The 25,167-nt window shown below is 40.0% G+C and overlaps 1 protein-coding gene across 3 annotated transcripts in view; it reads left to right on the forward strand.

Moving 5' to 3' along the window:
• LOC113035759 (syntaxin-1A-like) overlaps positions 1-25,167 on the forward strand; it is a 79,641-nt gene that overhangs the window by 44,760 nt on the left and 9,714 nt on the right. For all 3 annotated transcript variants that reach the window (XM_026191443.1, XM_026191445.1, XM_026191442.1), the window contains exons 4-6: positions 9,675-9,749; positions 15,649-15,722; positions 16,266-16,374. In XM_026191443.1, the coding sequence (XP_026047228.1) occupies positions 9,675-9,749; positions 15,649-15,722; positions 16,266-16,374 (258 nt within the window). The remainder of the gene's footprint in view (positions 1-9,674; positions 9,750-15,648; positions 15,723-16,265; positions 16,375-25,167) is intronic.

Genomic DNA, 25,167 nt, shown 5'->3' on the forward strand with positions numbered 1-25,167 from the left:
CCGTGCGTGGGGCTGCACGGCGTCAATGTGTCAACTAACGCGTTGACTAGTTTAAACCCCTTGTTTTGCACAACTGAATACGACCTCCCATCTGCAGCTAAACACCCCAATAGCTTTTGTAATAGCTTTAGCCCGGTCGGATTGGGCGGCAAAGGGCTGCTTAGATACCGCAAACTCCTCTGCTCCTCCACTTAGCTATCGCTTGACAGACTGACCACGCACACCATACGCAGACCTTTTTCTTCTTTTTTGAATCTTCGGGTCACGTGCGTACCGAACCGTGGAGTGGGATTGGTTTGGATTACGGATCAACCGTGATCCATTGCACCACTACCCACTTATTGTGGACATGAATGAATGAATGAAGGAAGGAATGAATGAATGAATAGTAATCTTTGGGCTTTTAATGATTTCTTTGAACTGTTCTTTTTCCAGTGTGGAATGAATGTACAGCAAACATGTTTAATGACCTTAGCAAGTTGCAACTTCATCAGATGCTTTTAGAAGAAATTAAAAAAAACTTCTGGCATAATTCTGACTCAATGTTTGACCACTCTGCTTAGAAAGTGGTCAAACATTGAGAATTTGGGGTAGTCCTCCTCCTTTATTAATTTATCCTCAATATACCAGTACCACTGGAAACAAAACAGAACCGTGTATGATGCTACCACCACCATGCTCTAAACATACCTCGTTATAACCAAATGGCTCAGTCTTTGTCTCGTCTGACCATAAAACTTTTGAACGAAGGCATTTGGCTTCTCCGTATAGGCACCTGACTAAAAAAGACCCTGCTTGGTCTGCTGCTAGCAGCAGCTACATTAGATGCTACTTGTAAGAACAAGTAGGAACCAGTCCAACCAAAGCTAAGATGAGGAGTTGGCTGTAGAGCTTCTCAAGTCATAAAGGTGCATTTATCTGATTTCTTGCAACCTTTTCAAGTACACAGCATTAGTCCCCAACAGCTTTATAGAAGGACCCATATTCTCTTTGACGTGCTGTCTGACTGTATTGAAAATCAAATGCGTTATAGTTGTTATGAATGACCGTGCTGGAAGGAAAAAAGAAAAGTCGTCTGTCGTAGCGATGCAGGGGGCAGGCCCAGTATCATTCAGAATCATTTTTATGACGAGCTCTCCAGGCAGCTATTGATGGTGTTCACTCATTTACACATGAGAAGTGCCGTAAATTGTAAAGTACCAAATAAAATAAAAAAATAACAGGATGAAGAGTGCAGTTGCCATTTTCTCTTTCCTCCAAACACAATATTATTTCTTTCCTGTAACACAGAAAGTTACAGGAAAGAAATAAGTCCGTACTCAGAGATTTCAAATCTAACCCAGGAAAGGAAGGAAGGAGCTCTATTTTTAAACACTTCTTGTATGCATAGTACTTTAGTGGTTAAATTGTAACTGTGCTTTCCGTTTGCCATTATCCATGTTAGGACAGCATTTCTGGAGTAAGGCAAATGTCAGTAATATTTGAGGGATGAGCTCACACTGTCTCTCTGAAACATCAGGCATCTGGACTCTAGACGATCAATAAGCGGAGCAAACGCACAAAGGACTGGTAATATATTTACAGAGGGAGCTGAGAGAGAGAGAGAGATGAAGAAGAAGATAAATAGCTGCAAGTTAGAGATTGGAATGGCACCAATTGACCCTGCATCAGAGAGGAGGAAACAGAAGCAGCTTGGTATCTTGTCAGTGTCATGTTACCCATGTTATGTGAAAAGCAACCTCGGATTGTGTTTTGATGAAGGGTTAAACACTCCTGCTGTAATAGTTCATGTAGGCTAGAAGCTTAACGTTGGAAAGGATTCTGGGATCTTTTTCTCAGTTCACATGATACGATTTAATGATCACCTTTGAGGAAAGTGATAGGATGATAAGAACATGCTCACTGCAGGAGGTTTGCTTTTTGATTCAAAGCTTTAATTGAGATATCATCAATCTGATAATCAGGAACAGCCTCACACTGATAGCTTAAAGTTAAAGGAAAAGTTTTTGGAATTATTTCTACAGTGATATTACATTTTTTTTATTTCCAACAGCTGAAGAAATCAATACTGATGTTGTCTGTGCATGGCAAAATATTGCAAGTGTGGCATAAACGTTTACATTTTGCTTTTTTCTTTCTAATCCACTTTTCTTCACTGTTTTTGAATGTTTATCATTATTGGGTTTTTGCACCTTTTATTATGATAGGAACAGTTGAGGAAGCAGGGAAAGAGGGGAAGACACACAGCAAATTGCCCGGAGCACTGCATTACTGCATTAGCCTTGTTTTATGCATTTCCACCCTAACTTGATGAGCTCAATGGTGTTCTGCTCCGCTGTTTTATATGTCACGTGATGTCTTGGTCAGGAACAGTTATTATTAAGATATTACTAAATACTCCCGTAACAGATTTGATAAAATGAGCATTTCAAATCTCCACCGTTCTGGTTGTTAAGTCATCAATCTCTGTGATTGTCAGTCCACTGTGAAAAAGGTCATTGACTTGCCTGGTGTGTGTGTGTGTGTGTGTGTGTGTGTGTGTGTGTGTGTGTGTGTGTGTGTGTGTGTGTGTGTGTGTGTATCTCCTTGTGGTTTTTTTTTTTTTTGTTTTTTTTTTTGTCTTTTTAAATTAATTCATTATTTTTGCAAGTGGGAGTGGAGATCTGCAGCGTTTACACATGGGAGAAACGGTTTGTTTATTTAACCAATTTAATCATATGTGTGTCTTAGTGTGTGTTGTAACAGTGTGTTGTAAGTTGTAAATGACTACATACTTTAATACCTAGACTGAAATTGGGAAGAGTTAACTGAGCACGCCTGTCTGAACTGTTTTGTTTCTGCTTTGCGTCAATAATTAGTAAAATAGCCAACAACATCATGGGACGCTTAAAGGAACTATTCGAAGGAAAGATGGTTACTGTGATTTTTAACAAAACCTGAAAAATTATAAAAGCAGATGAATGAAGTGGGAACCCAGATCCAAGGGAAACCTAATAGATCTGGGTGGGAAATTACACAGATGGCTAAAAGGTAAAGACGAGAAGTAAAAGATGCACAAAAAGTTGTTACCAAATTAAACAGGATGTTACTATAACACAGACATAAAAAAGAGATGCATAAACAAACAACGGCAGATAAAGATGATGAAACACAGGGTACTAGATGTACAAACGACAAAATGTGAAACAAAAAACTGCAACAAAACTTAAAATCATAAGACTGCTCTGCGGTGAATAAATTGATTATAGCTGGAGTAACCAGAGTAACGTGAGTGTAAATCCTGCAAAAAGCTAATTTTATTACCCTTCAAAACAAATTAATTCCTGTGTTTCCTGCGTTTATTTGATATGTGATCACACTGTTCTTCTCCGAGCTTCTACATTTCTCCGTGCCTTGTAGCATCTCTCTCGCTCTCCTTCCCTCTGTCACTTTGAAACAATCTGAAGCTGGCGAGAGGACTGACTGCAGACATCGCCATAGCAACACAGTCTTAATGATGGCAACAAGCATGACCTGAAGATTTCATTTGAGAGCGTCTGGAAGAGGGATGGAGTGTGATGCCACAGCTCAATTGACTCCTCAGTTTTGCCCTCTAATTTGCTTCCCTCTCTCCTCTCCCTCTGCTTATTCATCAGCTCCTGTACTCTTCCTCTTTTCACACAGTCAGTAATGAGGCTGAATAGACACTTGATTCAGCAGCTTGGCCTCCTCTGTTTGGTAACCACAAGCGGGAAATCTAATCTAACTCCTTAGCGCACGCACAGGATGCACACACACAAACACATCACACACAGCCTCAAACAAAGCTCAGTTTTTATGGTATTTTCTCTGTAATACTGGTAGCTGACCTCATCGAACAGGTGACCGGAGGTTGCTATGGTTACACAGAACCGAGAGACACGCTTGTTAATAACCTCACACCCCTCTGAGTTTCCGAAGTAGTGCAAACACATGAATAAGTGGGCACAACGATGAACCTTAACTGCAGTGGGGGGAGAATCCACAAATTAAAAGGCTCTTCATTTTATTGAAGATAAATGGGTATAATAACAAATTTCTTGCAATCTGTGATGTTTAACTTTTGATTCAGATTGATTATTGAAGTTGGGAAGATCTGTGCCATCATTTAAACGAAATCATTTGCAGGCTCTTTTGTATCTGACAATCAGACTGCAAGTAAAAGAAACTTAGCGTCTTCCCATTTTGATGTTTGATCAGAAAACTGAGAAACTGCAACTTGTCAGTCACTTATTAGGTGCACGGTAAAGCGTTCCCGCCCTTGTCACCCTTTTTTGGCTTTAATAGAGAGCATAAAATCCAAACTACGCATCACACTGTAATAATTGAAACTTATGATTGAGTAACTGGAGGTCATAGATCACATGAGCAGTGAGAGCTTTTCTTATAGACTGTCATACAACCAAAATTTACAGGTTGACATTTTTGCTGGTGCCCATTGGAAAGAATACAGAGTTAACAATCTGATGCATTCCCTTACTTTTGCCATCCCAGAAGCTATGTCCATATTTTCTTCTGCTTCTTCATCTGCTTGTTAATCAAAGCTTTGCATTGTCCTCCCATTGACCAAATCATCCAACATACTGTGTGCGTCCTTTGCATCTGCTCTTTTTCCTGCTCCTGGTCTTTATACAGCCAGTCTGTTTTTGCTGGTTTGTGAAATGCGTCCACAAATTTACATATATATTTTATTTCTCCTTGAGTTTGTCTTATCACAAACTCTGCAGAAGTAGTTGGCTTAATTAGCAAGAGAAACACACACCAAGGAGAAGAAGGCATCATTTTCTATTCAGTCCTACACAACTGTCCTGTTCTCTGAGTTTGAGATTTGCTGTTTGTCTGCATAAATAGCCAGCCTGGTGGCTCGGTGGTTAGCACTGTTGCTAAGGTCCTGAGTTCAATTCCACCATCGGGGTCTTTCTGTGTGGAGTTTGCATGTTCACCCCGTGTTTGCATGGGTACTCTGGCTTCCTCCCGCCGTCCAAAGACATGCAGTTAGTGGGGATAGGTTAATTGGTTAATCCAAATTGGACATAGGTGTGCATGCGGGAGTGAATGTGAGCGAGAATGGTTGTCTGTCCCTGTGTGTTAGCCCTGCGACAGACTGGCAACCTGTCTCTCGCCCTATGACAGCTGGGATAGGCTCCAGCGCCCCCCACAACCCTGAAAAGGATAAGTGGAAGCGAATGGATGGATGGTCTGCATAAATATGACATCAGCAGATTTTATTACTAGTTCTAAAACTCATAGAACCCAATTAAACAATGAATTTACAATATTATACTTTTTTACATATGAATGATGAAAGTTTTTTTTAAATTAAGCCCTCAAACAGAGACGATTGAAGTAAAAACGATTCTATCACTATCACGCGCTTGAAAAGGTGCGACTTTTGAAGGCAGACATTCTCTGATTTGTTGCTCCCTTTTTCAAACGTGAAAAAAATCCCCTGTGAATAGTTAGCGGGTTTGCAGGCAATTCAGTGTCTTCCATGCAAACTACAAGCGACTGCAGCAATCTGCTAGTGGCCAAAGCAATCGCAGAGAGATTTTAAGCTCAGTGTGCCATGTATCTCCTTGCAAACAGTTTTACCTAGTGACTACCAACAACCTCAACCAACCGCTCACAAACATCACATCACAACCTGTTACTCGGGCCTACAGGTTTATTTCAAGTTGTAATCATTTATGAATGAGCACAATGTTTTTATTTCAAGAACAATCAAAATCCCAACACATTTTAGAAAGTAAGAGTTTTTTTATTTACACATATATTCACAACATATAGCTGTTGTCAATAGTGAGACTTGCTATATTGACATTTAAAATGAGGGATGACACAGAAGGTTAGCCCGCAGCTGCCTGATGTCATGTATCGGTGATCTGTTCAGTCCTACACAACTGAAACTAATCAGCCTTATGAAGAAGTGTGCACATGTCCACATGCATGCATAGCACATACACTGTTATTTTGCCTTGAAGCTCTCAGCCCACCACCTTAGTGATTGACCCTGACAAACTCAGTATTTGCTGTTGCCACAGGCAGCAAAATTAATTGCAAGCGATATGGGCTTATTCAAACACATACCAAGGATCTAGTTCCCAATTGCTCATTTCCTGAGTGGAGTAGCTATTTCTTGGTACTCTAACTTGTGCTTTCTTTTTCTTTTCTTAAAAACATTGGTAGGTTATTATTTATTGTAGCTGGAGAGTGTTGATATGGTAGACTTACATTAATTCTGTGTTTTTTCCCACCTTTAATTTCTTTTATGAAATAGAGACTTACAAATGTAAATGAAGGGACAGAATACATGATCTCACTTTATATGCATAGTCCTCTTAAAAGAACAATTTTAAACCCCCTTCTTTTCTTCCACATCTACTTTTTGTAAACTCAAGAGAGTGAGTCTTTCCATTATGAGTTTTTTTTGTTTTGTTTTTTTTTTATCTGGAAAATGATCCTGTGCTCACGGTTCTATTCCCGAGGTTCTCGTTCTACATCTTTCAGTTGCTATTAATTGGATTTTTGCCCAGTGTTTGTGCATCACATTTCAAAAAGACGCTTGAATATATCCTAAATTTTTTTTGTTTCATTTCGTTTACTGAAACAGGTATTTTCTGGCATTTCTTAAACACAATCTCCTGCAAGGATGTGCGTCTGGATCAGTGATACACATCATGAAAAGGCTTTTCAGGCTTGAGCTTTAAGGAAGTCTTTGGTGATACAATAAATTTATTGTTGGCTTTTCTTTTTTTTTTTTTTTTTATTTATTGGTAAAAAAAAAAGAAAGATTCAGATTTATTCTTGATGTGTTTGAAGCTAGACTTTAGGGTGATCAGTGTGTTTGCTGTCCGTGTAATGAAAATGTTCCACTTTGCTGTTTAAAAACAAACAAAACAAAAATGCTGTATGTGAAATGACACCTATCAGCCAGCACTCTGTGTGTCCACAGCTTTGTCTCACTGAGCTGTACGTACCACAGGCTGATATGGAAATGCATCTGTTAAGCAGATTAAAGTCTTGTAGTGCTTTGCTGATCAGTCTATAAATGGTTTACCATCTTTTGCATTATCGCATCAGTGAGGGTTTGTTTGAATGAGCTCCTGATTAGGATTTAGATGAAATGGTATGAATGGTATTATTCAGTGTCACTAAAATCCAAATATAACATTCTCCTTTCAGAGTTCAGTTTGCCATCCATGTGGGCTTTTCTGACTGTCCGTAATCATTAAAATTATATCCCAGACTGCCATGAGGAGCATTCATATAATATGGATCTGTATTGTAGCTTCAGAGGAAGAGATGATGATGATTTCACATTTCTCAGTTTCTTTCCCATCAGAGATATGTGCAAATATTATATTTCAGTAATTGAACATGTAGCAGTGATTGAAGTATTCCTCGTACTGTGTAATCAAATTATCCACTGAGGCTGTGTCTCTAATTGGGTTCAGATGTTTAGCACGAATTTTAGTTTAGTGGGGCTAAAACTGGCCGTTATTTATCGTTGTGATTTATTCAGCTTTAAAAAGGAGGGAACTACGCAGAAACAAACTCATTAGAAAGAACTACTGCAGGCGGTTTGTTTTGATTGAATAGGTTGACCGGAATAACTTTTTAGAAGAATCTTTTATTCATGCTGGCCTCCTACAGCTTGTTAACATATGGAGATTTGGTTCTTTTATGGCATTAAGATGATAAATGAGTTTCTCACCCCCTTGCAATGTGCTAAAAATGGCAGTTAATGCTCCAGGGTAGTGTGTGTGTGTGTGTGTGTGATAGAGAGAGGGAATATGTGTGAAAGCTTTTCCATTTTCTCTGACTTGCGGGACTCAAATGATTTGTATTTCCAGATGAAACCAGAGGTGTTCTGTCCATGCCCTGATGGGTCAGGTTGTTTTTGGCATCACAGAGGGGGCAATTCAAAAAAAAATCTCCAAAGAACATTGGGCAACAATTCCTACACAGTGATGTGACAAACTCACAATTATCACAGATCTTGATTGGAGTTCTTATCTGGTTTAGGAGGGAAGTGCTTTTTCACACAGGGTCAAGTAAGATCGAAGAGCTTTTTTGTCCTTTAATAAATGAAATAATGCTTTCAAAGCTGCACTTTGTATTTATTCAGGTTATGTTTTCCTAAATTTTAGCATCTGTTTGATGATCTGACACATTTAAGTGTGATAAATATGCATAAAACTAAGAAGCCAAGAAGGAAGCGAATACTTTTTCACAGCACTGTAAATGTTATTATCTCCCTGCTACTTCCTCCACTGCTGTCGTTGTCATAAAGCAAATGATTAACAACGTACTTTCTAATATGAGGCCATGCAATTATTTCACTGTAACAACGAAATAGCATGCCCTAAATAAATTGAGGTTAATTGAGGTTGTGTTGGTGATGAATGCACATGGAAAAAATTATGAAAATGCACTTCTGCACATTTATAAGAAAATGTAGATCCATATATGAAAAAAGATGAATTCTCTTCAGCGTAAATGGATGTATTCAGCCTTTAAACAGGCAATGGTTAATGCTTCAGTGGCCCTTTTACATGGAAAAAGCCACAAATTTGACTGCTACAGAAAATAAATGTATTTCCAGTGCCTTTTTCACATTTGTGATAACCTGAACATGGAAAGCACTTGAGTGGGCCCTTCACTGCTGCTGACTTTTGAAGGTTTCACTGAAGAGAAAAACTTCCTTTGTGCTCACAAAATAAATTTTACCTTTTTCCCTGTTTCCTATAACATATTACACTGATTTGACCTGAAACTAGCAAATGTTTCAAGTCTTCATCGTTGATCAAAGCTACACCAGTTGTTCCAGTTCTAGTACCCGCTGTTTTCTCCATTTGAACATTTTCTGCGTATTAAACGATCAGTACAAACTGCCGGCAGAGATTTTAAATGTATTAGTAACTCCATCATCTATATCAAATTTATACAGTATATACTAAAATATACTAAATTCATCTTGTTGTAGGCCAGATTTTTCATCCATCGTGATTTGATTTATTGCTACGATCACATCTTTGTCCTCACCAGGGGTCTGTTACGGCCCTAGCAGGGCCTCTCTCTCTCCTGAGGGTGCCTGTGTGGGCGTGTCCCACTACCTCCTGCCTGAAGTGCCACCTTTCCCTCCTGTACAGCTGACTCCCATCAGCAATTAAGGGTATTTAAGCCCAGAGCAGGGTGAGCTCTGGGCCAGAGTGCCATTTTGTGTGGGTCCAGCTAGTGAGCTGTGTAGTGTGTTGTCCAGCTAGTGAGCTGTGTAGTGTGTTGTCCAGCTAGTGAGTGCTCAGCCATTTTAGGCTGATTTAAGGAATTCACACTGGAATATTAACATTGACAGGTAAAAACTATCCTGTGGCAAGTTTGGTTATATTCTACTGAACACAGTGGAAATGGCAGCCATTTAACACATAGCAGTGGCACAAAAAGGTCCCAAGAAGGCAGGAAGGTTAAAGAAGGATGAATTGTGCTGCTGTGGACTGAAAGTGATGAATGTTTGTCTCTGTTGGGAGCGACACTTCCTGTGTGTCAGTATGGAGTCGGTGCCTGTGAAATCGTATTTCCCAGTGGTTTATGTGCTTGGCTGAGTTAGTATGTAATCCACTAACACATCCTCTCCTTTTTGTCTCATCTCCTCTCAGAAACTAAAGCTGAACTTGAGGATCTTATGGCAGACATCAAGAAGTTGGCCAACAAAGTACGCTCCAAGTTAAAGAGTGGGTATACTTTCTTTCTCTTTTCGCCTGCCAGAGCCGCTACTATTATTTTCTATGCTGCTTCAACTTTTTTGCATTTGTTTAATTTATTTAAATGTGCCTTGTTCTGAGAATTAGTGACCAGTTGGTTCCCAAAACTCTGATTGGCATCCAAAAATTATTGCACTTTTGAGTATGACAGTATTTTTATGTAATAAATGCTCAAAATTGTTTTATTGTCTACAAGGATGTGAGGAATTTTCTAATAACTGTGAATGAAACTACCAGGAGTAAAATGTTTAATTTCTATCTCTTTTTTTTTAAAGCAAAAAGTCTGAAATATTTTAAGGTTGCAGTTTCTCAGATTTTGCAGCTTTTCCTTGACTTACATCACTGTAAACTGAAAAATGAAGGCTTTGGACTGCCAACATGGGACTAGAGAGATTCTGACAAGCATTTTCAATGTGTTAGCAAACTGAATATCTTAATTTCATACATTAGAGACCAATTAACTGGTTAATGACCATGTAAAATAATTTTCTTGCGCTGTTTATTATATGTGTGCACAGTGGTTTATCTCGTGGTCCTGGTACTTTCTTAGGATCGGCGAGATGGTAACAAGTGAGACATAATGAGACAGTGAACTGTATAGCATTTGGCAGCTGACAGACGACTTGGTTTACACTCATAGATTCAGTAAAGAAACGGTATACTCTGTATTAAAGGAAGATAAATATATACTTCGGTGCACAGAACTAGAAGATGATTGCCTTATCCTTCATCTGGCATGCCTACAGCCTGGAGACACAAAGATAAGCATACATATATGTATCGGGAGGCACACGCTTGACAAAGTGCTGTCAGGCAGACCAGGCCTTGCATCACAGTCCACTGTGTCACTCCAGTTCACGTCATTTGATGCCACAGGATACCTTTGTGTTGCTGCTTTCTGTGTGTTTCACTGAGTGACCTCAGAGTGCACCCTATGATAGATCCTGAAGAGGGAGCAACAGCAGTTACTTTTTATATATAGTAGGAGAAATAATTATTTGAACCCCTTGCTCAGTTTGCTCGCTGGAATTAGCAGTCTCTAATTTTTATGATAGTTTCATTTTATTGGAGAGAGACAGAATATTGACCAAAAACACAGAAAAAACAACACATAAAAGTTAGAAATTGATTTCCATGCTGTTCAGTGAAATAAGTATTTGATCCCCTCCTACCTTGCGAGAACTCAGGCTAGCATAGATGTAGCATACAAATCAGAATCAGTGAATCAACTCATTATGTGCATAAAGCACACCTGTTCTGACCTCTTCACCACCATGGGCAACATCAAATAGCTGTCAAAGGACATCAGGTACAAGATTGTAGACCTGCATAAGGCTGGAATGGGCTAAAATACCATCAACAAGAAGCTTAGTGAACACTATATACAGTGGGGCAAAAAAGTATTTAGTCAGCCACCGATTGTGCAAGTTCCCCCACCTAAAATGATGACAGAGGTCAGTAATTTGCACCAGAGGTACACTTCAACTGTGAGAGACAGAATGTGAAAAAAAAATCCATGAATCCACATGGTAGGATTTGTAAAGAATTTATTTGTAAATCAGGGTGGAAAATAAGTATTTGGTCAATAACAAAAATACAACTCAATACTTTGTAACATAACCTTTGTTGGCAATAACAGAGGTCAAACATTTACTATAGGTCTTTACCAGGTTTGCACACACAGTAGCTGGTATTTTGGCCCATTCCTCCATGCAGATCTTCTCGAGAGCAGTGATGTTTTGGGGCTGTCGCCGAGCAACACGGACTTTCAACTCCCGCCACAGATTTTCTATGGGGTTGAGGTCTGGAGACTGGCTAGGCCACTCCAGGACTTTCAAATGCTTCTTACGGAGCCACTCCTTTGTTGCCCGGGCGGTGTGTTTTGGATCATTGTCATGTTGGAAGACCCAGCCTCGTTTCATCTTCAAAGTTCTCACTGATGGAAGGAGGTTTTGGCTCAAAATCTCACGATACATGGCCCCTTTCATTCTGTCCTTAACACGGATCAGTCGTCCTGTCCCCTTGGCAGAAAAACAGCCCCATAGCATGATGTTTCCACCCCCATGCTTCACAGTAGGTATGGTGTTCTTGGGATGCAACTCAGTATTCTTCTTCCTCCAAACACGACGAGTTGAGTTTATACCAAAAAGTTCTACTTTGGTTTCATCTGACCACATGACATTCTCCCAATCCTCTGCTGTATCATCCATGTGCTCTCTGGCAAACTTCAGACGGGCCTGGACTTATTTTCCACCCTGATTTACGAATAAATTCTTTACAAATCCTACCATGTGGATTCATGGATTTTTTTTTCACATTCTGTCTCTCACAGTTGAAGTGTAACTCTGGTGCAAATTACTGACCTCTGTCATCATTTTAGGTGGGGGAACTTGCACAATCGGTGGCTGACTAAATACTTTTTTGCCCCACTGTAAATAAAATTGAATTGACATTGACAGCTGTTGGTGCAATAATTTGGAAATGGAATAAATATAAAATGACCATCAGTTACCCTCATGGGTCATGGGGTCAGGATGATCATGAGAAAAGTGGTGGGTCAGCACAAAACTACACCAGAGGAGTTTATTCATGATCTAAAAGCAGTTGGAACCACAGTCACCCAGAACACCATTGATTACACAGCATGACAAAGACTGAAAACATGTCTTCAAGGCTACAATGGAGTGGCTAAATAAGAAGCACTTTGAGGTCATGGCGTGAGCTTTCCAGTCTCCAGACCTCAGTCGGTAGAAAATCTGTTTGGGGGGTTGAAACAGCAGAAATCTAAAGGATTTAGAGTTTCTGTAAAGAGGAGTGAATCAAAATCCCTCCTGAAATCTGTGCAAACCTGATGACCAAGAACAATTAAACAGCTTACCGCTGTGTTCAGCAACAAAGTGTTCTCCACCTGTTTTGCTTCAGGATCAAATACTCATTTCAATCAATGACATGCAATTCAATCTATATATTTTATGTAATGTGTTTTTTCTGATATTATGTCTCCCTCCATTAAAATGAAACTACTATAAAAATTTCTTTGTAAGTGAGCAAAACTACAAATTCAGCAGACGACCAAATAATTATTTTCTCCACTGTATTTCATGTGTATTCTTTAACCATTATGAATAATTCAAAATGTCTTTGCAAACAGACAACAGATGGTTCAGAGGTTGATCTTGGTCTTTTTGAATTATGGTCATTTTGGTAAATCAAAATGAACATAAAGTTATTATATTAATCGCTGCTGAAGTTCTGCAGGCAAGCACTTGTGGAAGTCAAGACAACTGGCTCAATGCAGTTTTTTATTTATTTATTTGAAGTAGTTGTTTGAATCTGGCATTTTATCATCAGCATAATCACAACAACATAACAAAATACCGGAATCACCAGGCAACCACTGATTTATTTATTTTTAATTGGTTGTAAGGTGTCTGCAGCTTATTTTTGCTTTAGAGTGACTCGTGAGGTCAATTGTTCACTTAGTTTTAAAGAAAGTTTATTTCAAGAAATACCAAGAATTCAAATAAGTAGGTTTAAGCATCAAAATAGCAAAATTGAAAAATAAGACAATTAAAAAGTGAATTCTTTGTACCTCCTAGAAAACTGGTAAATGTACCAAATGCCTTTTTAAATAGCTTTCCAGTTAAGAATAAAGATGGGAAATTATAGTATTAATGAACATTTTCAATTTCACAATACCAATACTGCATTGAGTACTGCATATACAGTCTGCTTTGGCTGTTGAGGACCTCTTATATTTGTGCTAGTGGTTTATTTTCATGCACCTAAACTATTTATTAAGAAAAAACTTGTATGAGTAGTGAAGCAAAGGATCGTTTTCTGTGCTGTGGACAAGATGTACCTAATTAGCTATATGTGCCTAGAGTTATAAATACTCTTAAATGGTAAATGGCCTGTATTTATATAGCGCTTTACTAGTCCCTAAGGACCCCAAAGCGCTTTACATATCCAGTCATCCACCCATTCAAACACACATTCACACACTGGTGATGGCAAGCTACATTGTAGCCACAGCCACCCTGGGGCGTACTGACAGAGGCGAGGCTGCCAGACACTGGCGCCACCGGGCCCTCTGACCACCACCAGTAGGCAACGGGTGAAGTGTCTTGCCCAAGGACACAACGACCGAGACTGTCCAAGCCGGGGCTCGAACCGGCAACCTTCCGATTACAAGGCGAACTCCCAACTCTTGAGCCACGATCGCCCACTCTTAGGTTGTACTGAGCGCAGCCTGGCACTGTGAAGACACAGACTTAACAAGCTCAAAGAGTGGATTTAATCATGCTCTCAGTGGTTTTGGAAACACATTCAAGGCAAAAATCCAATTTGAAATGATTTCTAAATGATGCACAATACTGATTATGTTAAAGTAAATCAAAAACCCATCGTGGATTTTCCTGGAACAATTAAAATACAATGTCTCCTTTGTGACACAACCAATTATTGTGTTAAATAAATAAAGCAACTCCTCTAGCCTGTCTGGGTTTTCCAAATAATACACAGTTGTAGTTAATTGGCAAAAAGGAAGCATCCCCAGTGGCTGAATCGATCAAGACCGATCGTACACGTTTTTCAGAGATCCTGAAAGCAAGTAATTTATTATGAGTTATCATGTTTTTAACACCCTATGAGCTGTGATAGTTTGTTATACTGAAGCTGTGTGTATAAATAGAAACGAGCACAGACCCTTACAGTAACAAGTCAGGTGTAGCTGCACATCTCACTGTAAGATGTGTCCATGAAGGTGTAGCAGCCTTCATCAGCCATCTAATCCCATCTTAAATGAAAAACTGGATTTAAATGAAAGCTACATCTCTGTATATTTCAGCAACAGTACTTCCCGTGGCCTCTGATGGCCTTTCATTTACGTTATTATGCTCGGCAGCATCTTCCTGATGTGTGACAGCGACGAAGCAGCCAAGAAAAAGTGACTATTACACACTAACATGTCACTGGAAAACTAGAACGGGAACAGTCACCCCAGTAATTTGTACCTTGATGAATTTCTTAATAGTCACTGCTTCTTCCACATCATCAATTATTCATCTGAGTGACTGATTTGACGTATGATTAGTTAATCTTTGTGTCATGCATGTATGGCAATCTTAGTGCATTACTACATTATTATACGTAGATATAATAACCACCCCCGGGTTATAATTATAGTTTAATACATAGATCATAGATCACATCCTCTTGATTACAGGTGTTGAATTAGAATTTGATTCCCCTATTGACAAAGTGTCCAGCACTTTCACTCCCAGCTTCACAAGCATTGACCGAATGCGGTAAAAAATTCACAGCCTCCAGAGTGTTATTGATTATGATTTGACCTCCTAGCCTTTCCTCTTGTAACAGTTCATCCTTTCCCTTGTCCACCTTGTAACACGGTATCTCAAAAACAAATAGCTGGATTTCTAATAAATTTGGATGTGTATGTTTGTGGTCTCCAGATATTGAATTCTTGTATTTTTAATAACCTCTGGACCGTTCTTCTTGCTCTAGCCTCAGGACAAAATGCCAGATCTGCACACAAAATGAACTGCCGTTCCTCATAATCTATTTAGCAGAGTACCATGAGGATTTGCGAGCACAGTTCTGCTCTCGTGGTTACAGTTCATTTTTGATTTTTATTAACCTCCTCGTCTTTCCTCTGGTATCATCAACGGATTCGTACCCTTATTTTCACTACTACTGAACAGCTAAATCATTGGTATCTTTGTTAATTCATCTAATCTGTACGTTGTGTATGATTTAATTAATCTCTACAGGCAGACAGCATTGGAGGCTTTATTCAAAGAGAGCAGCTGTCTGTTGATCAAATGTGTACTTTTGTGCATTTGCCCAGGTATCCAACAAACCATTGAGCAAGAGGAGGGGCAGAACAGGTCATCGGCCGACCTGAGGATACGTAAAACACAGGTACAGTTCAGGGAAGCAGAAGAATCACAGCTGTGCTCCAGTTGCATCTTACTGCATGACGGTGAGCCATATTTGAGTACTTTAGTTAACACCCTCCCCACCCTGTGAGGACATCGCTGGATTTCTCTCAGACAATCAGCAAAGATGAGACAACTTCACAGATGATGACATCATGGCATTCAAACCCCCAACTCTAACCGTAATCACAAATAAAACTCACATGTGAGAGGTTACCTCCTCCCATTACAATGTGGATTAATGGTGTCTATCAAACAGCACATGAAAATATCAAGTGTTTCTGTTAGTATTCATAGTATAGTATTATACTCACTGCTTTGAGTATACTTGTTGGGCCTATTTGTCCTATTTCCATTCTGAACACGCTACATTTTCATATAATTAGTGTGTAATATGCAGTTGGTACACTGCTACACTCCTGTTCACGTAGCATTGACTTTATTCTTACTTCTCTTATTTACTGTCTGGCGCCAGCATCAGTCGGACTCAGGTGAAGTGGTTTGTTGTTTCTCCTTGTCTCTGCAGCACTCCACACTGTCCCGTAAATTTGTCGAGGTGATGTCAGAATACAACACCACTCAGTCGGACTACAGGGAGCGCTGCAAGGGACGCATTCAGAGACAGCTGGAGATTAGTGAGTAGACCCAGGAGACTAAAGCCACCGCCACCCCTCAAACTGTGACTGTACCTGTGTGAACACTGCACAGATTCAGAACATCTACATCTATTTTCATAGCCCAGATAAAAACATCTTAATTGTTGTTCTAATTTGTATTTTCTATCTGGTTTGTCTGATCCCACCTAGAACACACCCTCTTATCGTACAGTATAACATCTAACTCTTGTGTAGGTGTGCTGTTGCTACACTGTGAACAAAATGGTCAGCTTTAGTCATCTCTGTCATAATCACTTTTCCCACATTTCCTAGCATGTGTTTTATCCTCAGGCCAAGCATCGTCCTCTTCATATCTGTCCTCCCTCTTATTGCTCAGATGTTGAATTCATGTTAATTAGGCTAAAAATGAGATCTGCATCCTTTTTTTCCTGAACTGTTTATCCAGCGTAGGGGAGATGGAGCTTATCCCTGCTGGCACTGGGGCCTAAAGCAACATTCATGCCTACATTCACACCTACATCAATATACAATAACCAATTAACCTAACATGCATTTTTTTGGACTATGGGAAGAAGCCAGAGAAGCCTTGGAGGACCCACACAGGCACAGAGAGGGTCTCAGTTGGCAGTGACGCACTCCTCCTTCTTATTCTTCCTTCAGCTGCTCCCTTTTTGGGGTCACCACAGCAGATAATGTGCCTTAGGCCATGTCCACACTAAAACGTTTTCGTTTGAAAATGCATATTTTTCTCTCCGTTTTGGCCTTCCATCCACACTGAGACGGCGTTTTGGTCAAGGAAAACGGACCTTTTTGAAAACGTTCTCCAAAGCGGATACATTTGAAAACGCCGCTTTCGCGACGCAGTGTGTACAGCGAACCAGGAGCCTTTTCGAAAACGATGACACATTTTAGTCATGTGATGTAGTCATGTGACCAATTAAACTAAGATAGCGGAGGGCATTGCACATCAGTTGTTATGTTTGCTCTCAATTTTGACAGCCCTATTAAAGACTAATATTAGTTTGTACATGTAGATAGCTTTTCTTCAAATTCTTTAACTCTCACTCGCTTTTCCAACGTTGTACTTTTGTGTTACTCGCAGCAACAACTCCACCTCATTGTTAGTCCATTTAAAAAATTCGCTGCTTTTCCTCAACATCTTGCACTTCACGCATGCGCAGTACTGGAACGTAAGTGTTTTTGGCCATTGTGGACGCACAACTCTGTGAAAATGACTGAAAACAATAGTGTGGATGCGGAGCGTCATTCTATTCCTGGTATCCTTTGCCACACCAACAGTCTGCATGACCTCCTTCACTACATCTGTGAACTTTCTCTGTGGTCATCTTCTTCTCCTCCTGCTTAACAGCTCAGCATCAGTTGCCCCGTGCATCCACCATCTCTTCTCTGACCATGTCCAAACCATCTCAACCTTGTGTCTTTAAATATGTCTCAACAATTGTTAACCTGAGTTATCCCTCTCATGCACTCATTTCTAATTATCTGGCCACTGCCAGTGAAAATCTTAGCATCTTTAGGTCTGTTACCTCCAGCCAGACCTGTGTTTTTTATCAGCGCCACCATCTATAAAACATCGATCATAGCAGGTGTCACCATCTTGCACACACTGTTACTGTTGCTGTTATCTTTCTGTCACAAATCACTCCTGACACTCGCCTCCACACACTCCACCCTTCCTCTACCATCCAGCTGTGCTACTGTACCCATTTTCTGCCACTGTGTGCAGACTTGAGGTGTATTCACCATTTTTGAAAGAGCTTTAGTATTTCTGCACACTGTTTACCACACACTATGACCCCTCAAACCTCAATTGATTGACTTGATCAAATTCAATCAGAGAAACTTGTGTAGCGAGAAGCGTTGTAATTCTAGGCGCAGGTTCTTTTGACATTTTCTGTTTTCAAGGTTTCTGCTTTTTTTTAAAAAATTCCGGCAGGAGGAAAACTTCATCATCGCAACATCTCGCAGCTGCTCCAACAGCTTCCAGCACATCGTTATTCATGACATTCAAATTTAATTTATAAATATATTCAGTTTATTCACTCTCAAAGTCGCATTTGAATGTCTTCAGCTTAAACTTGAACACACACACGCACACATAAAACAATACAAATTGGAGAGTGTGTCCAACCATTATCATCCCACAGAATCATCAGTAACACTTGTGGAGAAAAGACTACAAAATGCAGTCTTTTCTTAATTTTGTTTAGAGAGAAATTTCAGTTTCCCACACCCATATTTTATTTTGAATTGTTTTGTGTAGTGTACCAAAACAACCACCCTCACACTGAAACCACTTTCCAAAACACATAGATCACCAACACCCACACCCATATGCATGCACATGCCAGGTTGCTGCAGCTCAGATCTGAGCTCATCTCACTCGTGACACGCTGTATGTGTAATGTGATTTGACAGGTATTAGCTGTAGGCGCTGGGCTCCTGGACCAGGCACCTCGCATGGCCTCTGACACAGCATCCTGGCAGACCGCACTGTGCCAGCTGCCCCTAACAATCATGATAGAGTCACCTTTATAAAAACACACATGCACACGAGCATCCAGAGACAGTGACTCATGTAATAGCAAGAGCAGAGGAGAGCAAGGGCAGTTATGTTGCACGGCGCTTGGTATAGATGTCATTTCCTCTGGCCATCTGTCAGTTTAGATGGACACATGCAACCAGTCTGTATGCATGAGCTCCACCCAATATATGTAGACTACAACAACAACAACCGTGCGCAAAAAAGAACAACGCAAATCCACTAGTGAAGTTAAACACACGCATGTGACTCACTTTTTCCTTGAGCTCATCTAGATCCATTTGGATTTGATTTGTCAGCTGGTGGAGTCACAGGAGGCCTTAGTTGATCTCACCTGTCGTCAAGGAAGGGATTAGTTAGAGAGTGAGAGCACAGAGATGGAAAGAAAGATCGGGAAATCATCAGTATGAAATAAAGACAGACTTGGAGTTTAGGGATTTAAGAATGAGAAGAAGTCCATAATAGTTGAATCTAACACTGTTTAAATCATTTAGGGTCATGTAGCAAGTGGCCTTTTTCTGTTGTGCCTGCACCTTTGACATGTGTATGTGTGCATGTCTGTGAATCAATGAGAGTGTGTCACACAGAGGGAAACAGTCTGCTCTGTCAGACCGAGTATTGATGTTCCCTCTGCTGCTCATCCCCTTTCCTGTTCACTCCTACTCAAACCCGCTGGGTACATGCATGAAAAAGAAAACAGGAAAGGTACACTGTCATGTAAACACGTTGTTGTCCAGACAACATTTTTGCCCCTGATCAACAGTGACTCTAAAAAAGTCTTTCTTGAAGCTTTGCTTCAAGAAAGCTGCTATTAGTAACGGTGCCGAGAAGTTATTTCGGGTAATTGTGAACAACTTTCTTGCTTTAAAACAAGGTTCATAACTTCTTGTCGTCCTTATGTTCTTCTTTCCTATGTCTTTTACAAATGAGCAAAATTGGTAGTATTGGTGGTGTTTAGTGTTTCTGGCTCGTCCCGCAAAAACGCTGTCATGTCAAGTTATGTGAAGGCTACAATAAACCCATAAAACAATACATTTACTTATGTGTATCTTTGCCTCAAGTGTTAGATTTATCTGCGACAACAGCCGTGAACCTCAGCTGTGCACTCATGTCAGTGCATGAAAACACTTATCATCTCCTTTAACTGCCGTCTTTGGTGTTTCCTCCACAGATTTGTTGTCAGAATTTTTTTTGAGTACCTTATAATGTCCTAAATAAAGTCCTAAATAGATCTAGATGCATCATTTCTAATAAAAATGCATTTCTATTCTTCTGGAATTTTATCTCTATCAATAAAATTTGGGCAACACCGCTGTGTGTTGTGGTGTTTAGCCCCATTGCCTCACAGCAAGACGTTTTTGAGTTATGCAACATTTCTGTGTGGAGTTTGCATTGTCTCCCCATGACTTTTACTTCAGGAACTCTTTGGGACTGTGTGAACACATGCATGTTAGATTGATTGGTGACTTTAAGTTGATCTTAGATGTGAATGGCTGTGTGTTTCTTGTTAGGCCTGTGGTACATGTCTAGGGTTTACCCCGCTGGGTTAGGCTCCAGGCCAACCGCAACCCTGAAATGGATAAGTGAAAGAAAATGAATGATTGATGAATACAATTTTTGGTTTTCAGACCTGAACTCAAACAGTTTTAATGTATCGGAGACACATTATTAAAACCATAAAACTGTATGCTATTTTCACTTAAATCATCGTCAAGCCTGTAGACTCCTGGTGGAGCATAGGGCTGCAACAACACCGCGCCAACGGACTCTGTTCTGGACCGTTCTCTTCAGCTGGGTCCACGGTGGCCTTTACTTCACTCTTTTCACTAGAAAAAGAGTAAGAATTAATTTGTTAGTGATTTTAAACCTTTAGGTTATCCAGTTTTATACTTTTAAGGTAGAGACAGGCTCTGTTTTTTGATTTTAGGATTCATGCTCAGCTAATACAGTATGTTTTCATATTCAAAAGCTGAATATTAGAGAAATATAAATCTTTACTATTTCTTGCAAGACAGCAAGTGAGTGCATTTTACAAATGCTGAACTAACCCATGGAATTTCAGCTAATCTTTTAAAGCACTTTGATATGAGTTTAATCCACTGTGTTTGCATTTTAGTTTACTATTGATTGAGAATGCATATTTTGATATGCTATTTTGCTTCCATTATTTTGCAGCAGTGAGCAGAGAGGCCAGGCCAGCAGGGTGGAGTGGATGTTGGTCACAGGCATTGCAGGGTCTCTTTGACATTTGATTGTTGTGTTTTATTTCTCAGTGGACGCTCTTTTAGCTTAGGAGGAGCGCGCTTGCAACGCCAGCGGAAAAGACAGAGATGTACGCCACATACCTGCCTCGGGAACAAAAGAGATCGATCTCCTTTACATGGGTGCAGATCGGCAAAATGTACTAGAAAATTACACTTCTTGTTCTTGTGCCTGGTTGTGCAATTTGCCGTTTCTCTCTGCTTCTGGAGGGTCTCGCTTGATTTGTGTTATATAACAATGGAAATGAAATAATGCTGTTACTGGTAGCAACATAGTATCAATGATTTAATAGCCCATAAACACCATGGGTGAAGTGAGACTTCTTGGCTTCATATTAGGCTTCTCAGGGTTTAGGTCTCCATGGTAACAGCTAAGAGCCTCCCTCAGAGACTGTCATGGCTTAAAACAAAAAACTATGAGGAACGTGTGTGTGTGTGTGTGTGTGTGTGTGTGTGTGGGAAGTGAGATAAATAGTGTAGGGTAGTGTGCCTCAATTTTTTTTGTCTTCATGATTATGCATGACTCATTGTCACTCCTCTCTGACCCTCCTCAATGTTGTAGTTTTAGTCTGATGTTAGAGCGATTATTATCAGAGAGGACTGGAAACCAATCACAGCGATGTAGTGAATGTGGCCTCTCGCTCTTCTTTGTGCCTCGTTCTCATCCTCCCATTTGTCATGCTGCTAAAATGTTATTGCTCAACATGTCTCTTAAGCATGGTAATGAAACTGTGCAACCACTTACTCACAACTAAATGAAATTCATTGGTTTGATATGGATATGAAGTTTGAATTGCACATGATGCGCTCTGTGTATATAAAGAGAAGTGTGAATGGACACTGCCATGGATGCTTGCGTGCGGCTTCATCAAAATTCTGTTCGTGAAGGCAATCATCGGCTCTGACTCCCGACCATCATCAGTCACCATCACGCTACCTGCTCTGTCTCTGAGGCCCCACAGCAACCACCAGTCTTCATCACACGCATTCTCACACACGCTGATTAGATCATGAATCCAGATTTTGTTGCCTCTAAAATCCCCTCCCAGGGGTCCAGTGGTGAGAAAGAATGAGAAGAGTTCACAAAGCAAGCTGTGCAGGTCTGTTACTTTAAGCTACTGTGAATGAATTGAGTTGTGTTTTTTCTAATTATTTGAAATTTTAGGAGCTGGAGTTATTTGCCTTTTTCCAAGAATTTCAAGTTAATAAAATCATCGTTAAAAGCAAAGCACAAAGTGTCAAACTACTATCTCGCTACACTCTTTTTAATATCACACAGAAGAACTGGTCACACCATGTCAGGGTTACTATAAATTTCTTTGATCTACAAAACAATTTCCCCAAGGAGTTCCAGTTTGAATAGTCTTGAGTTCAATTTGACTCATTTTATTTATATAGCACCAACAGCAGTCATCTCAACGTGTTTCATATTGTAAGGAAAAAACAAACCTTTCAATATTAGACAGAAAAGTCCAATAAACACCACCTCCAGACAGACAAATTCTCTTTTAATGGGAAGAGACCCCCTGCCATGGCCGGGGAGGGATCAGGGAGGGGCGACCATCTGCTGTGACTGCAGGGCTGAGGAGAAAGAGTAGAGAAAAGAAACTATAGAAGAGACACGTTAATGACCGGCATTAGTGGCATGTAAACACATCAGGAGTGAAAAGGGGCGAGTGGAGAAGAGCTCATTGCGTCATGGCAAGTCTGTCATTCCCTGCCTTTACCAGCACTGCTAAGGGATGCTGCAGGGTGACGTGATCCATCCTTAACTATAAGCTATGAGTCAAAAAGGAATTTTTTGAGCCTAATCTGGTTGCACAGGAGAGGGGCCTGATAGCTGCCTTCCATTACTTTTGCAAACTGTGGGAACCACAAGTCACAATCTAGCAGTCTGAGAGTTCTCTGCTGGGGTGATACGTTGTGATGGGGCCTGATTATTCAGGACCTTGTATCTGTGCAGAAGGCTTTTAAATTCAGTTCTGAGTTTAACAGGAAAGAGAAACAGTCTCTCTTTCTAGTCGCTATTAGTAGTTTTTCTGTTATGTTTTAGATTTAATAAAGTCTGTTCAGGTTCAGCTTTTAGAAAAACCTGATAAGAGGGAATTACTAAAGTAGAACCTTGAAGTATTAAATGCATTAACAAGTTTTTCAGCATCACTCTTCAGCGTTTCTACTTTTAGCCGTGCTGCACATTTTACTGCGACAGACTGAGGTCACTATGTGTTGTAACTCATCAGCACGCCCTAACGCTTATTGATAGGTTAAGTAATGCTTTGATGCTTTTTCTTATTATAAAATACTTTAAAATTCTTTAATTTACTTAAGTGCATTTCTTCTTGGAGTGACGTTATACTAGCAGAAAATATAAAACTATTAATGATGGGCTTAGACATTTATAGATATTTCCATTAATGACCAGCTGAATACATGTACCTAATTAAGTAGTTGGTGAGTGCATATAGCAGCTAATTATTACAGTATGTAGCAGACTAATAAAAAGACAGAAATTCTCTCTAAACTAAACCAATTTGAAGTACATAGTTCTTGGATGGGCTGTACCTCATAGAGGGTCATAATATTTGTCACATAATTCCATTAAAAATACTCCAGAAGGCACCAGCAGCACACACACTGTCATGGGGTCCAGCTCAGTGCCACAAATTAGTGGAGGCGAAGTCTTGCCGACAGCTATTGCTGATAACGTTCTGTCAAAGCAATCATAACTCTATCCCTGAACAAAATAAAAGGGAAGAAATAAATCCCCTGGAGAGATGTTTGAAAGCAGAAATTCACTGTAGAGACCCAAACCATTTTTGTACCAGGCTGTGAGCATGTTAAGATTATCTCTGGAGTAGTTAAAAGGGTAAGCAGCCTCAAGTGGCCACTAGATGAACTGCAGGTTTTTGGCACTTCCAGTTGGCTTCTTTTGTCAGCCCCTGTGGTTGCTGTTTCAGTATACCCCAGGAGCAGAAATGAGCTAAATACATTTATTAAAGTGCTGTATTAGCACAGTGTAATTTGAAGGGCTCTTTTATGTTAATTTATATCAGTTGCTGACAACCTCCAGTCATTGAGAATTTCCCGACATGTTGGTAAGTGGCTGCCTGAGCTTGCTGTAGTTGACCTGTAGTATACGACACTACAGGTCAACTACAGGGGACCGCAACAACCTGTTGGCGTTCAAAGCAATCACAAGAATGTTTCTGGTGTAGTACTACAACCTCTTTGCGAGCAATTTCATTAAAGCACAAGTAACGTGCACATTTTTCTCTAGCAAACTGTGATTGCCAGGCGATCACCCACTGGTCTCTAGGCCTGTGACGCTGAGGCCATAGGAGAAATGTTATAGATGGCGTGCTTTTTAGATCTTTTTCTAGACAGACATTGTGATGTGGCGCAGTAGGGAAGGAACAGGCAGAATTAATGATTTCCCCATAATATCCCAGCATGCCACAGCAGTGAACCAGTATGAAGAAAATGGAATGCAGCCATCATGAAGGCACTTGTGCTGTCCCTGCTGCGAGTCAAAATATCTGCTTTGAAAATGTTCAAAATATATTTCTTAGTGTTTTAATTTAATTTGTTAATCTTAATCCATTTTGCCTATTGGGCAGTTTTGATTATTTAAAATCATTTTTACAACAATATTTCTGAACTTTTTCTCTAAATGGCTTTTTCTTGTACTTCTATTTAGTAAAAAAGCTCAGTGTTTCTCTCACCACTAGTTTTTTTTTAATAGACAGTGTTGTTAGAAAGCTTTTAGATTTCTTTGGCCTGCTATTTGTTTTTGTTTTTTTAACCGTAGCCGAGAGAAGTTAAACTAACTGCTCAGCTCTGTACATCGAGTTACTATTTGATGGGTCATCACGTGTGTCATCACAGGGAAGAAAGGGAAAGTCCTGTATTCACATGCAACCCCAAAGAGGATTTAAAATGTGCAAAGGAAAGATTGGAAATGCTGCTGATAGTGTCTGACTATGACTT

Source organism: Astatotilapia calliptera, chromosome 14, assembly GCF_900246225.1.
Source record: "Astatotilapia calliptera chromosome 14, fAstCal1.2, whole genome shotgun sequence".
NCBI lineage: Eukaryota > Metazoa > Chordata > Actinopteri > Cichliformes > Cichlidae > Astatotilapia > Astatotilapia calliptera.